This window comes from Saccopteryx bilineata, chromosome 4, assembly GCF_036850765.1.
Source record: "Saccopteryx bilineata isolate mSacBil1 chromosome 4, mSacBil1_pri_phased_curated, whole genome shotgun sequence".
Lineage (NCBI taxonomy): Eukaryota > Metazoa > Chordata > Mammalia > Chiroptera > Emballonuridae > Saccopteryx > Saccopteryx bilineata.
In genome coordinates, this window is record NC_089493.1 from 225,386,632 (window position 1) to 225,401,918 (window position 15,287).

The 15,287-nt window shown below is 40.5% G+C and overlaps 1 protein-coding gene across 1 annotated transcript in view; it reads right to left on the bottom strand.

Moving 5' to 3' along the window:
* The window catches only part of LIX1 (limb and CNS expressed 1), a 58,164-nt gene that overhangs the window by 8,061 nt on the left and 34,816 nt on the right, over positions 1-15,287 (bottom strand). The window contains exons 3-4 of the mRNA XM_066277805.1: positions 6,312-6,452; positions 3,779-3,874 (exon numbers count right to left, since the gene is read on the bottom strand). Of these exons, the coding sequence (XP_066133902.1) occupies positions 3,779-3,874; positions 6,312-6,452 (237 nt within the window). The remainder of the gene's footprint in view (positions 1-3,778; positions 3,875-6,311; positions 6,453-15,287) is intronic.

Here is a 15,287-nt window from a genome sequence, read left to right on the forward strand (position 1 = left end):
TAAAAGGAAATTTGTTTATGGGATGAGGTTTTAAAAGGCAACCTGGAAAATTTAGCAAAGATGTAAATAAACAACTCGTCTTTGAATTGCATTAGGCTGCAGAATAAATATATTAACCAGCTTCAGTCAGAGTCTGCCTTGAATCTGACCTTGACAAGACCCAGCGACTGGTGCTGCCACCATCCCTCCCCCCAGACATCAGGCCGTTTTCTCTAAGGCAAGGGCACCTCTAAACAGGCACCCCGGCTTCCCTCCCACGAAGTGAAGGTAAGCAGAAGCCTATCACGTTTCCTCTGAGTGCTGCCTCCCTGACAGCCCGCTGGAAAGCCTGTGGGCAGTCAGGAGACACCAGCCTTGTTTCTGTACGGCACAGTCATCTACTGATACAAACACACATCTATTACCCACCAGGGGTACTGAAGTGCTGTGTTGGCTGCAAACAACCCAGGTCTGTGGTCAATTCACATTATGTGCAGAGACAAGCTGATGCATTTAACACAGGCCACCAAGGAATGTTCAGGACCCTGCAGGCAACCTAGAGCTGGCAAGAGAAGAGGGACGGGCTCTAAGCATCCTCCTTGGCTGTCGGCATCTCTGCTGGGGGAAGGGAGTTTGGATTTTTCCTGCCCCCACATCTTCCTCTTCCTATGGCTGTACCCACCCCACCCCCAGCCTCCTCTATGAGAATTTATGAAGCATCTCCACAGCATGATTGAAACTATTATTTCATATATTTAAATACCTTACTATAATAGACCACACAAAAAAACACAGCCTATGCTAAGGCAATTAAAATATCACTACCAGGTGGTTAAGTACAGACTTTCACAGTACTTGGATGAAATTTAAGAATGAAAAAAAAAGTTCACCTTCCCCATCTTTGGCAGACTAACCCAACTGCACTCAAAACCCCTTCTTGGCCCCGAGGGCCTGCCACCTGGCTCCCCATCTTCTGCAGCCTCCTGTGCTCCCTGCTGCCCCTGCCCTCGTCATGACCAAGGTCTTCATCCTCTTGACCTGCTTCTTCCTGCCTGGGACTTTGCTCTCAGTACTCCTACACATCGACGTTGACTCAGACACACGCATAGCCAATGACTCAGAGTTACATGCTGAACTAAAGTTTCCACTAACCTAGAGCCGACCACTGCCCTACACCTTCCTGGTGGCATAGAGTTGACCACTGACATGTGTTTGGAGAATATACAAGCTTTGGAATTGTCCCCTAATATGGAATCTAACACTTCCAGCGTCACTGGTGATTATTCAGAAGCATCCACAGCTGGAGCACCAGAAGAGCCCAGTACCTCCATGGAGAGCAGCGAGTTCGTCTCAGCGCTTGTTTAAAATGGAGCATATTCTCCGCTGGCTGTGACCCTACTCTGCTAACCACTGCTTTCTAAGAAGATTCTGAGCTTCTGAACAAGCCTATGATTCCATCATAGGAATGTGTGAATAACTGTAAAAGACGAGTGAGCCACAGGGTGTGCTGAGCTGAGGATAAACACAGTGGAGGGAATTGTCCACAGACCGGAGGTACATTCCTTAACCATGTCTCGTATAATAATAATGTGGTCAATAAATATTCATTTGAAATGAAAAAGAAAAATCACTCCTGATTTTCTAAAAATAGTTACAAAATCATATATGTACTGTAGTAGGCAATATTCATTCTATAATTTAAAAAAATACCTTTTTTCCCCCCAGCACTGAGAAAGGAAGAATTTTAAAAAATGAGGTTCTTCTTTGAGGAAATTGTTATGCTAGCTAGATGCTTAAAAATAAATGTCATATTATATAAGTCCCACAAAAAGCCTGTTCAATGGGCATTGTGATTCTTATTTATACACAGAAAAACTAAATCTCTCAATAGTTAAGTTCACAGGTGGTAAATGGTAGAGCAAACTTCATACACAAGTCTGTATAATTTTTAGTTTGTGCTTTTCTTTTTCTCTTGTGTTATGATCCTCCCTTTCATTTTTTATCTGTTTGACTGTAGATTGCTGTGAGGGAGGGTGGGGACGACCCTTTACAGTCCCCCCTTTTCATTTTACAGCAATGACCCTGCAGTGTTTAGTGCAGGGGAGCTACCTTGTCTTCATCTCAAACCTTTAGGTTATATAAAATTGTCAAAGAAATCCACCTAGTAGCCTCAGGCATTTCACATAAAGCAGTCCTTCTTCAGAAATTTATATAATGGCTGTTAACCTTCATTGGGCATTTACAATATGCCGGGAGCCATTCTGCACTCTCTGTATTGTCCCATTTAATCCTCACAATGGTAGTGTGAGGTGATGCCACTGCTATTCCTCTTTCTGACTTACATGCAAACGAGGAAACAGATTTAGAAGTGAGGAGCACAGCCAAACTGAAAGGGTCCAGCCCACTCCAAAGCCTGAGCTCAAAACCACTGAGCTGATACGCGCCCCTGGTCTACTCCGGAGGGTGGGCTTTAGGGATACCTGTTCTCTTCTAAATCAAGACAAGCAACACCAAAGGACCATGGCCACTTAAAAAGAAAAATAGATGACCAAGATCTTCTGAGGACAAGGTGAAAAAAGAGTATTTTTTCTTCACTCAAACAGGGACTGATGAGGAAAATATTAGTTTTTAAAACTAGGCAGGAAGGACGTATGCACCTGAGATATGGCTATGTCATTGTCATCAGAAGAGAGTTTGTAAGGTACCAAAGAAAGAATTTGAAAGCTGGTGACTTCAGGGCTCAACGATAATACCACTGTAAATTACTTCATGATGAACATTTATGTCCATACAACTTTATACCTCTAATTGTTTCTTAAGAGTCTAACCCATAAAAATAGAAATAGTGGGGGTAAAAGCCCTTCATTATAACATTGCATGTTGATTCCTACTAGCACTGCATATATATGTAAACCTGAATGCAGTTGAATATATATTTTTTAGAGGGCAAACATTTTATGCCTAATGACAACTGAATTTTCATCTGCCCAGCCCAATATAAAAATAATAGCTGAGGGTGTGAGCTCAGCAATCAGACCGTCTGGGTCTGATCCCTGGCTCCGCCATTTGCCAGCCTATATGGTACACTTTTTACAGTAATGACATGGGGATAATAAATACTCATACATTTACTTTGAAGGTTAAATTATGACAATACTTATTACATGTTTAGCACAGTGCCAAAGTAAGCATCCAGTGTCAACTGTACTGTTCTTATTGTTATTGTTATTGATTTCATTATTTAATTTGGAAATAATAGATAATGTAGTACCTCAGCTTTATTATCACTTGTCTGTAGTGGATTAAAAAAGTTTACAGCTTAAGTATTTTTATTTAACGATAGGACATGGCAGATTTTGTCTAATAGAAATATCAGAAATGAGGAGAGCATTGTTTAATACACACGGCAGGCACCTTCATCTATGACTCTGGAAATTAAGAACCAAGTGGTTACAACCAACACTTCAAACTGTTAGATTTGGTTAAAGGGGAACTTTGTACTAAAAAGCTGGTGACATGTTAGAGTCATAAGTCAGTGGTGTTCCTTATTTCTTAGATTTAAGTCTCTTAATTCCCTTTAAAAAAGTAGAAATCATGCCTTGTTTGCATGTTTATTTTAGCCTACTGAGGTGTGGTGAAGATGGACCTACCATACTAGATTCTAAGAGGGTTCAATTAAAATAACCAAAACAAACAAACAAAAGTAGAGCCGGGGGACAGGAGATGTTAGCGGTGGGCATGGCATTCCCAGGCTTTCCGACTGTGTGGCAAAATAAACAAGTGGCTGGAGCTCAGGTACCTGAAATTCCAGCATGGTCTTCCCCATGTTTGACTCCAACATGTAGTGATAAGCTCCGATGCTGGTGCTGGGGTCATCCGCATCATCCAGAGTGCCCTTGAGAAGGAAGCAGAAGAGGAAAATATCACGGGTTTTCCCCTCCTCTTCTTTGGGTGATCACAAATTAATACAGTGCCCCACATTAATTCTAGCACTGTGGTCCTAACCATTCAGGTGTGACTTCCACAACCAAGTCTCCAGTTAATTTGGGATAAAGTCCTTAATTTCACTAGGACTCAGGGGAAAGAAGATTTTATAATAGTTGAATCTGGCTTTTGATTAGAATGTTAACTGGTTATATACTCACTAAAAGAATAATTATCCCAAGGCAGAAATCCCTGCCTCCTTGCACAGTGTTTTAGTTGATGGTGGCATTAATGTTTGAGCAATTGCCCTTTGAGGCTGCCTTTGGGTGTCACTGAAATCCTAAAACCCTGACCTTGCTCTGATTCCAGTGATAACCAGGCAAGATTTTGGAACCAACAGGGAAAGAATTGTCCAGTTGTATGGACCATTCACATTTCATTGCCATGATTCTTTTTTATTTTTTATTTTTAGAGAGAGAGAGTTAGAGAGAGGGATAGATAGGGACAGATAGACAGGAATGGAGAGAGATGAGAAGCATCAATCATCAGTTTTTTGTTGTGACACCTTAGTTGTTCATTGATTGCTTTCTCATATGTGCCTTGACCGCGGGCCTTCAGCAGACTGAGTAACTAACCCCTTGCTCGAGCCAGCGACCTTGGGTCCAAGCTGGTGAGCCTTGCTTAAATCAGATGAGCCCATTCTCAAGCTGGCGACCTCGGGGTCTCGAACCTGGGTCCTCCGCATCCCAGTCCAACACTCTATCCACTGTGCCACCGCCTGGTCAGGCGCCATGATTCTTAATAGAAGCTTTTTGTTATATGCTGGTGTTCGGCTGGGAGACATAGATCTTGGTTTCTTTTTTTTTTTTTTTTTTTACTGCTGGATCACTTCATCTTCAGCAAACAAGGTGGGTGGGTGATGGGTAGAAATGAAATTCTCCTTCAGTTTGGTTAGGGGGAGTGACAAGAAAAAAGCTAACCTCGCTTTGCGGTCAGCCCTTCAATATCCCATGGTCTTGGATTCCTGAGAGGGTGGGCAGTAGCTTTGTGAGACTGAACATAACGACTGCCAGCATCAGAGAGCCACAAATTTATAGCTTTTGAATGCAATAACATTAACACACTGCGGCTGAAATATTTATGTTGGCTTTTTAAATATCCCAGAGGAAATGCATCCAGAAGCTTGTAAACCTAGTATTCTCTTTCCTTAGAAATTTACATGAAAAAATGATGAATTGCATTTACACTGAGGGCCCCTCCATACTCCTGAGTAAATTCCACACAGAGAAATCAGGCATCATTTCCCTAACTTCTCTTCCTCAAAGGCACTTGAAATTTATAGGGCAGCAAAACAAAGGTTTCCTTTCATCCTCAGAGCAGATATAGAACAGAGCTCCTGATGTCTCCAAGCCAGGTCAACCACTCTCTGCCCCTTTCCTACCTCTCCTCTGTGTGATAAGAGCATTTATGAGGGAAAAGGAGAAAAAAAAAGCAACTGCTAGTGTGTCCTATATTATCAACAGCTTCTCCAGAGTGACCAAACCTTTACAGTCAGATCAAGGGAATCAAAGAATAAAAATCTCAGATGGGGTTTATCGATGCTAAAGATAAGCCAGGAGTGAGCTAATCCCTTTGGTAATGCCAAGTTCCTGCCCTCGGAGGACATACAGGGAGACACCTGCCACAGCGGGGAGCCAGGCGTCCTGGTGGTTTACAGTTTGGAGGTAACCAGGATCAGGAGCTCCAAATAATCCATGGGACAAATCATCTATTCCTGGATTGCTGAGAAAACGTCCTATCTAGATTCTCAGATGAAGTTTTCTGCTGTTAAAGCACTTTGTTTAGTTATGTCCATTACAAAAATTTCCAAGGCCCTATGAAAGAATTGATTAAGCATGATAATTTTAATAATTAACAAATATTTAGCATACAACTTTTCCCATTTCTAAGCAGTCAGCGTTTTCATAAAAATACAGACTGCAGTATTCCGTGGTGGCTGGGGAAATTGGCACTTTTAATAAGCACTTTAGATAATTTGCAAGATTAGTTAAGTTTGGGGGAAATGAGCTAGTTTACCTCTAGGTAACTAAAGCAGTATTCAATTGCATGTGGTCTCAGGCCCTAAAACAAATCAATGCTCCTCAAACAGTAAAAATTCAAATAAACAAATCGAGGTGGATCAAATTACCTCCATTGATTCAAATCTTGATTAATTGTGATCCGAGGAGGTTAAAGAACATTATTGACATGAAGAATAGGGAGCCAGCTCCAATTTTGTGATTTCCAATCCTAGTGTTCTTTTTGCTGCATAATTCTTTAAGGATGTGTTCATTTTAGCGTCTCCCAAGATTCAAATGCCTCAGTATCCTCAGTGCAGCCAGCTCCTCCCTTCCCTGGTGGGTACTCACACTGGTGGAGGCGACTGCTTCCTGCACACTCTCCATGATGAATTCCTTGGTGATCCTTCGAGAGGGCAGCTCATTGAAGAGGGAGTTGATTAGGGCCACTTTAGCGGCATCCCGTCTGGCCTCGGCTCTACTTAAGCAGCACTTGAGAAGGGAAGGAGAAAAGGAGTCATTAAAAGACTTAGCATTTCACCATTCCATCCCCACCACAGGGAGTTTCTCAACATTTCTTCTTTTTTTTTTTTTTTTATATAATTTTATTTTTTTAATGGGGTGACATCAATAATTCAGGATACATATATTCAAAGATAACAAGTCCAGGTTATCTTGTCGTTCAATTATGTTGCATACCCACCACCCAAAGTCAGATTGTCCTCTGTCACCTTCTATCTTGTTTTCTTTGTGCCCTTCCCCACCCCCTATCCCTCTCCCATTCCCCCCTCCCCCCCGTAACCACCACACTCTTGTCAATGTCTCTTAGTTTCAGTATTATGTCCCACCTACGTATGGAATAATACAGTTCCTGTTTTTTTCTGATTTACTTATTTCGCTTCGTATCATGTTATCAAGATCCCACCATTTTGCTGTAAATGTTCCGATGTCATCATTTCTTATGGCTGAGTAGTATTCCATAGTGTATATGTGCCACATCTTCTTTATCCAGTCATCTATTGATGGGCTTTTTGGTTGTTTCCATGTCCTGGCCACTGTGAACAATGCTGCAATAAACATGGGGCTGCATGTGTCTTTACGTATCAATGTTTCTGAGTTTTTGGGATATATACCCAGTAGAGAGATTGCTGGGTCATAAGGTAGTTCTATTTGCAGTTTTTTGAGGAACCACCATACTTTCTTCCATAATGGTTGTACTACTTTACATTCCCACCAACAGTGTATGAGGGTTCCTTTTTCTCCACAGCCTCTCCAAAATTTGCTATTACCTGACTTGCTAATAACAGTTAATCGAACAGGTGTGAGGTGGTATCTCATTGCCGTTTTGATTTGCATTTCTCTAATAGCTAAAGAAGATGAGCATCTTTTCATATATCTGTTGGCCATTTGTATTTCTTCCTGGGAGAAGTGTCTATTCATATCCTCTTCCCATTTTTTTATTGGATTGTTTGTTTGTTGTTGAGTTTTATGAGTTCTTTGTAAATTTTGGATATTAGGCCCTTATCTGAGCTGTTGTTTGAAAATATCATTTCCCATTTAGTTGGCTTTCTGTTTATTTTGTTATCAGTTTCTCTTGCTGAGCAAAAACTTCTTAGTCTGATGTAGTCCCATTCATTAATTTTTGCCTTCACTTCTCTTGCCATTGGAGTCAAATTCATAAAATGCTCTTTAAAACCCAGGTCCATGAGTTGAGTACCTATGTCTTCTTCTATGTACTTAATTGTTTCAGGTCTTACGTTTAGATCTTTGATCCATTTTGAGTTAATTTTTGTACAGGGAGAGAGACTGTAGTCCAGTTTCATTCTTTTGCATGTGGCTTTCCAGTTTTCCCAGCACCATTTATTGAAGAGGCTTTCTTTTCTCCATTGTGTGTTGTTGGCCCCTTTATCAAAAATTATTTGACTATATATATGTGGTTTTATTTCTGGACTTTCTATTCTGTTCCATTGGTCTGAGTGTCTATTTTTCTGCCAATACCATGCTGTTTTGATTGTCGTGGCCCTATAATAGAGTTTGAAGTCAGGTATTGTTATGCCCCCAGCTTCATTCTTTTTCTTTAGGATTGCTTTGGCTATTCGGGGTTTTTTATACTTCCATATAAATCTGATGATTTTTTGCTCTATTTCTTTAAAAAACGTCATTGGAAGTTTGATGGGAATTGCATTAAATTTGTATATTGCTTTGGGTAATATAGCCATCTTGATTATATTTATTCTTCCTAGCCAAGAACAAGGTATATTCTTCCATCTCATTATATCTGTTTCGATTTCCCTTAACAATGGTTTATAGTTTTCATTATATAAGTCCTTTACATTCTTTGTTATGTTTATTCCTAAGTATTTTATTTTTTTTGTTGCAATCGTGAAGGGGATTATTCTTTTGAGTTCCTTCTCAGTTGTTTCATTGTTGGCATATAGAAAGGCTATTGACTTCTGTATGTTAATTTTGTATCCTGCGACCTTACTGTATTGGCTTATTGTTTCTAGTAGTCTTTTTGTGGATTCTTTGGGGTTTTCGATGTATAGGATCATATCATCTGCAAAAAGTGATACCTTTACTTCTTCTTTTCCGATATGGATGCCTTTTATTTCTTTGTCTTGTCTGATTGCTCTGGCTAGAACCTCTAGTACCACATTAAATAAGAGTGGAGAGAGTGGACAACCCTGTCTTGTTCCTGATTTAAGGGGGAAAGCCTTCAGTTTAGTGCCATTTAATATGATGTTAGCTGATGGTTTATCATATATGGCCTTTATCATGTTGAGATATTTTCCTTCTATACCCATTTTGTTGAGAGTCTTAAACATAAAATTGTGTTGTATTTTATCGAAAGCCTTTTCTGCATCTATTGATAAGATCATGTGGTTTTTGTTCTTTGTTTTGTTGATATGGTGTATTACATTAACCGTTTTACGTATGTTGAACCATCCTTGAGATTCTGGGATGAATCCCACTTGATCATGATGTATTATTTTTTTAATATGTTGTTGTATTCGATTTGCTAGTATTTTGTTTAGTATTTTAGCATCTGTATTCATTAGAGATATTGGTCTGAAGTTTTCTTTTTTTGTGCCATCCTTGCCTGGTTTTGGGATGAGGGTTATGTTGGCCTCATAAAATGTGTTTGGAAGTATTGCTTCTTCTTCAATTTTTTGGAAGACTTTGAGTAGAATAGGAACCAAGTCTTCTTTGAAGGTTTGATAAAATTCGCTGGTATAGCCATCAGGGCCTGGACTTTTATTTTTGGGGAGGTTTTTAATGGTTTTTTCTATTTCTTCTGTACTGATAGGTCAGTTTAGGCTTTCTGCTTCTTCTTGACTCAGTCTAGGAAGGTTGTATTTTTCTAGGAATTTATCCATTTCTTCTAGGTTGTTGAATTTAGTGGCATAAAGTTTTTCATAGTATTCTACAATAATTCTTTGTATATCTACAGTGTCCGTGGTGATTTCTCCTCTTTCATTTTGGATTTTGTTTATATGAGTTCTTTCTCTTTTTTCCTTGGTAAGTCTTGCCAAGGGTTTGTCAATTTTGTTGATCTTTTCAAAGAACCAGCTCCTTGTTCTATTAATTTTTTCTATAGTTTTTCTGTTCTCTAATTCATTTATTTCTGCTCTGATTTTTATTATCTCCTTTCTTCGGCTGGTTTTGGGTTGTCTTTGTTCTTCTTTTTCTAGTTCCTTAAGGTGGGAAGTTAAGTGGTTCACTTGGGCTCTCTCTTGTTTGTTCATATATGCCTGAAGCGATATGAACTTCCCTCTTATCAGTGCTTTTGCTGCATCCCATAGATTCTGATACGTCGTATTGTCATTTTCATTAGTCTGTATATATCTTTTGATCTCTGCACTTATTTCTTCTTTGACCCATTCATTTTTTAAAAGTAGGTTGTTTAGTTTCCACATTTTTGTGGGATTTTTTTCCTCTTTTTTGCAGTTGAATTCTAGTTTCAAGGCTTTATGATCAGAAAATATGCTTGGTACAACTTCAATTTTTCTGAATTTGCTGATGTTGTTTTTGTGGCCCAACATATGGTCAATTCTTGAGAATGATCCATGTACACTGGAGAAAAATGTATACTCAGTCACTTTGGGATGAAATGTCCTGTAGATGTCTATCATATCCAGGTGCTCTAGTGTTTTGTTTAAGGCCACTATGTCTTTGTTGATTCTCTGTTTGGATGACCGATCTAGAGCCGTCAGCGGTGTATTGAGGTCTCCAAGTATGATTGTATTTTTGTCAGTTTTTGTTTTAAGATCAATAAGTAGCTGTCTTATATATTTTGGTGCTCCTTGGTTTGGTGCATATATATTAAGAATTGTTATGTCTTCTTGATTCAGTGTCCCCTTAGCCATTATGAAATGGCCATTTTTGTCTCTGAGTACTTTTCCTGTCTTGTAGTCAGCATTATCCGATATGAGTATTGCTACACCTGCTTTTTTTTGGATGTTATTTGCTTGGAGTATTGTTTTCCAGCCTTTCACTTTGAATTTGTTTTTATCCTTGTTACTTAGATGAGTTTCCTGTAGGCAGCATACAGTTGGATTTTCTTTTTTAATCCATTCTGCTACTCTGTGCCTTTTTATTGGTGAGTTTAATCCGTTTACATTTAGTGTAATTATTGATACTTGTGAGTTCCCTATTGCCATTTTATATCTTGCTTTCTGTTAGTTTTGTGTCTTGTTTGATCCTTCTCTTTCGTTTTTCTATCTTTTGTTTTTATTTGGTTGTATTCCATACATCTTTCCTCTGTTGCTACCTTTTTTATCTCATGTGCTTCTGTGGTGGTTTTTTCAATGGTGGTTACCTTTGAGTAATGAAAAGGGTCCCTACCCTGTTCATTGTAGCGAACTATTTTGTGAGTACTTTTGCACTCCATCGTCCTTTGCTACTGTTAATCTCCATCTTCTCCCCCTCTTTCTTTTTGTTGTTGTCACAGTTTAAATTTGGTTTTATTGTGTTCTTCTTGGAGCTTTTACTTGTGGCTCTGTTTTTTTTTGTTCTTTGTATCTGATTGGAGAACCCCCTTTAGTAATTCCTGGAGTGGGGGTTTTCTGATGATAAATTCCCTCATCTTTTCTGTATCTGTGAATGTTTTTATTTCTCCTTCGTATTTGAAGGATAGCTTTGATGGGTATAGTATTCGTGGCTGAAAGTTCCTCTCTTTCAGGACTTTAAATATTGGGGTCCACTCTCTTCTAGCTTGTAGAGTTTCTGCTGAGAAATCTGATGATAATCTAATGGGCCTTCCTTTATATGTTGTATTCTTCTTTTCCCTGGCTGCCTTGAGAATTTTTTCTTTGCTGTTGGTTTGTGTCAATTTCATTATGATATGCCTTGGAGTAGGTTTGTTGGGGTTATGAAAACTTGGAGTTCTGTTTCTTCTTGAACTTGAGGCTTTAGTTCTTTCCACAGGCTTGGGAAGTTCTCATCTATTATTTGTTTGAGTATGTTCTCCATTCCATTTTCTCTCTCTTCTCCCTCTGATATACCTATTATTCTTATGTTATTCTTTTTGATGGAGTCAGATAATTCTTGTAGGGCTATCTCATTTTTTTTAATTTTTGAGTCTCTTTCTTCTTCTCTCTGTTGTGCCTCAAGTTGCTTGTCTTCTATTTCACTAATCCTCTCTTCTATCTGACCTGTTCTATTAGCTAAGCTTGTTACTTCGTTTTTCAGCTCGTGAATTGAGTTTTTCATCTCTGTTTGATTTGTTTTTATAGTTTCAATTTCCTTGGACATATATTCTTTGTGTTCATTGAGTTGTTTTCTGAGCTCTCTATATTGCCTTTCTGTGTTTTCTTGTATATCTCGGAGGATTTTTAGTATTTCTATCTTGAATTCTCTGTCATTTAGCTTCAAGGTTTCCAATATATTAAATTTTTTCTCCATAGATTTTTCCTCATCTAGCTGTGTTACCTCTCTTTCTTTTGTATCCATGATATTCGATTTTCTCTTCCTTAATGGCATCTGAGGGTGGTTTTGTTGATAGTATTAATGAGATTTAATAAAGAATAAAAAGTTAAAAAAAATAAAAAAAAATCGAAAGAGTTGTTTTTTTTAGAAAATTAATAATGAAATAAAGAAAAATAAAATAAAATAAAAATTTTAAAAAAAGGAAATTATTCCCCCCCTCCTTTTTTCCTCTCCTCTCCTCTCCCCTCTTTCTTGAGAAAATCTTGTGGTGGACTGTGAGTTATAACAAACAATGCCTGTGATGGAGGGCCTGAATTGGGGAAAAGTAATAAAGGGGCAAAAAAGAAAAAAAGAAAAAAAAAAAAAAGGAAAAAAAAAAAAAAGAGCGTATGGACCCACAAAAAGCAAATAAGGAAAAAATTTGGGTCAAGAATAAAATGATTTGCTTTTAGGTGTTGGTTGTCTAAGAGTTATGATGAGAGGAATAAGAGGAAAACGGAAAAATGGGGGGACAAATTAAAAACTTACTATTGTATTTAGTGGAACAAGAACTAGATAATATGGAGAGCCAGGGATGGGAGCACTGCTAGTGAGTTAAAAAGGTGAAGTAAAACCCCCCCCAAATGCCACAAACATAGGTTTGAGTCCCAGATAAGATAATTTGTTTGTTATTGAGGTTTGAATGAGAGGAGATGTAAAGGAGAAAGGAAGAAACTAATATAGAGGGAGAAAAGAAAGAGAGAGAGAGAGAAAAAAGAGGGAACCACTAAAAGAAGAAAAAAGAAAGGAGAGAGAGAGAGAGTTAAGGGTTTTGGAGTGCAACCCTCATAGAGAGAAAGGAAGAGAAGAGAAAAGATAATGGGAGATGTAACACTTATGGGTAGTGTAGTTCAAGGAGAGGAGAGAGTAAGACCGGTAGAGAGTTAATCGGCCAAATTGGAGGAGGAAAAAAAAGTATCAAGAATGAAGATAAGAGAAACAAACGAACAAATATAATAAAATGTGATAGGTTATAAAGTCTGCAGATTATTCTTGATTTTGAGAGGTTATCTTCTTGCTTTTTCTTTTCTCTCCCTCTTCCTGGTCGGTGACTCTGTACCCCGGGTTCTGCCCCTTTGGCACGCTCAGGTAGAGGTTTGCAGTTGATAAGTCTCTATGGCAATGTCATGTATTGTGCTTTAGTCTCGTGGGAGTCGAGGCTCATTAGCATTTATAGGCTCTGACAGTGAGAGAGTCCGTGTTCCTGGAGCCTTTCTCCTAGTCTTTCCTTCCTCAATTAGTAGCCTGATAATCCAGCTATGGGGTTGCTGCTGCCTCTGCCTGGATAGTAAGAGGCTCAAAGAGCTGGCAACTCCCCACTCTATTTCCACTCAGCACAGGGCTCTGGGTAAGGCTCAGTCAGTCAGAGCTGCTAGCATAATCAGGTGGGCTTTCCACCCACTCAAAGACCACTGGCTCTGCCACTCTGTCCGGTAACACAAGCGGGCGCCCACTTCTGGGGGGCACTTGGAGGAAACTCTCACTCACTGTCTGCGACCAGGATATCCAGCCAGCAGTCTCACGCTCTGAGTGAAACCCCCAACCGCAGGGAAAAGTTGCAGCGTTGGAATTGAGTCTCGCTCCGTCCCCGTGCGAGGCTTTTGCAAGGCGCTGGGGCGGCTCGAGATTCCGCTTTGGCCCACACAAAGGCCCCTGACTCTGCCCCTCTCTGCGATAACACGGGCGCGCACTGCCGAGGCACTCGGAGGAATCACTCACTCCTTATCTGTGCGCGCAAACCAGGATATGAGGCCGGCCGCGGTTCCCTCTGAGTGAAACACCCTCCAGCACGGAAAATCTCCACCGTTGGAATTAGTTCTCACTCCCTCCCCTGCGTGGCTTTCCCAGGGCACTGGGGCTGCCCAGAGACTCTGTCCTCGGCCCACAGAAAGGCCTCTGACCCTTCCTCTCCGTGGGGCAACACGGGCACCCACTCTCGGGGTAGGAAGAAATTCTCGCCCACTAACTGCGCACCGACCAGGAGACCGGGTAAAATGGCCGCTCCGCTTGTCTTTCTTTGTTTGGGTTTGGCGCGAGTGTTAGCTTGTATTGCCCAGGTTGCCACAGGATCAGATTTTCCTCGTCTTGGATCTGTGTGCCACAGCCTGGTTCGGCCGTTTGTGCCGCGGCGGCCTGGATCTATTCACCCCCTTTGCCCGCCTCAGTTTCTATATTCACAGTTACCAGAGAAAGCCGCCCTGTTTAGGTTAGTGAGGAAGGCGGAGCATTTCTTACTCCCTATTTCCTTCGGGGTTTGGTTATATATTTAGCCAATTTTTCACTCAATCATACCTTTGGGTGTATTGCGAAGCATCTGGAAGCTCCAAGTATAGGTTTTTCTGTTTCTGGTTGAAGATCTTGTTGAGTTTTGGGGGAGATTTATCGGTATCGCTTCCTACCCCGCCATTACTCTGACGTCATCCTCTCAACATTTCTATTCGTACATTTACTGTCTGTACCTGTTCTTTGAGACCCATTGCTACTTCCTCAAAGACCATATAGGTTTATTTTCAATCCTAGATTCCATACAAATGCCTTGGTTGGTCTTAAGATGCTTTTGAATCATGTGTGATTCCATTCATTATCAGGGCCTTCCTTAAACCTTTATTTAAAAAAATGTAAGGAAAGAAGGAAACTGAGAAGTACTGTTTAGACACTAAATACATGGGTTCTGGAGTCAGGCCACTCGGCTGCCGACCTCGCTCAGGCACTGACGTGTGAAAGATCTGTGACTCAATTTCCTCCTCTGTAGGGAGGTTTTTATCTCCAGGTTAGGACAAGGGGGCTGCTATCAAACTCTATTGTTGCTTTCCCAGCATTCATCTTCCACCTTCCTTCTAATAACAGTTTGCTGATTTTCCCGAGGACCACCTTTTCCACCTGGGTTTCAGTCCACACAGTTTGTGTGGGCCATGCTCCATTTGGCCTTCCTGAAATTAGGGGCCATAGGCAGCCTATGATTTGTAACTCATAAGGAAAAAAATAATTTCTCCCAAATGTCATATTGCTCTCCTTCTTTCCAGCCTGGCTTTCTATGGCTCATACAAGTCTGCTCAATGTGTCCTAGTTTTCTGTTCTCTCCGTCTCTTTACTTATCAACTACAAATCTCGATTAAGCGTTCTAGCTTGACGTGGACCCTGAGCACACAGACAGAGGGATGGAGCCCTGTGAGAACTACAGGTCCCAGGAGCACTCCTGCTGGAGGACCCCAGAGTGATCGCCTGTCTCCAACAGCTCCTGTGAACTGTCCAGGGTCCTAGACCTACTCCGAGACTCCTAGAGAGAAACAAGCCAGGAAGAGAAGCCCAGGCCCAGCTCCTGGTCGTCAGGGTGGCCAGGCACCCCTGGCTGGCTGCTCA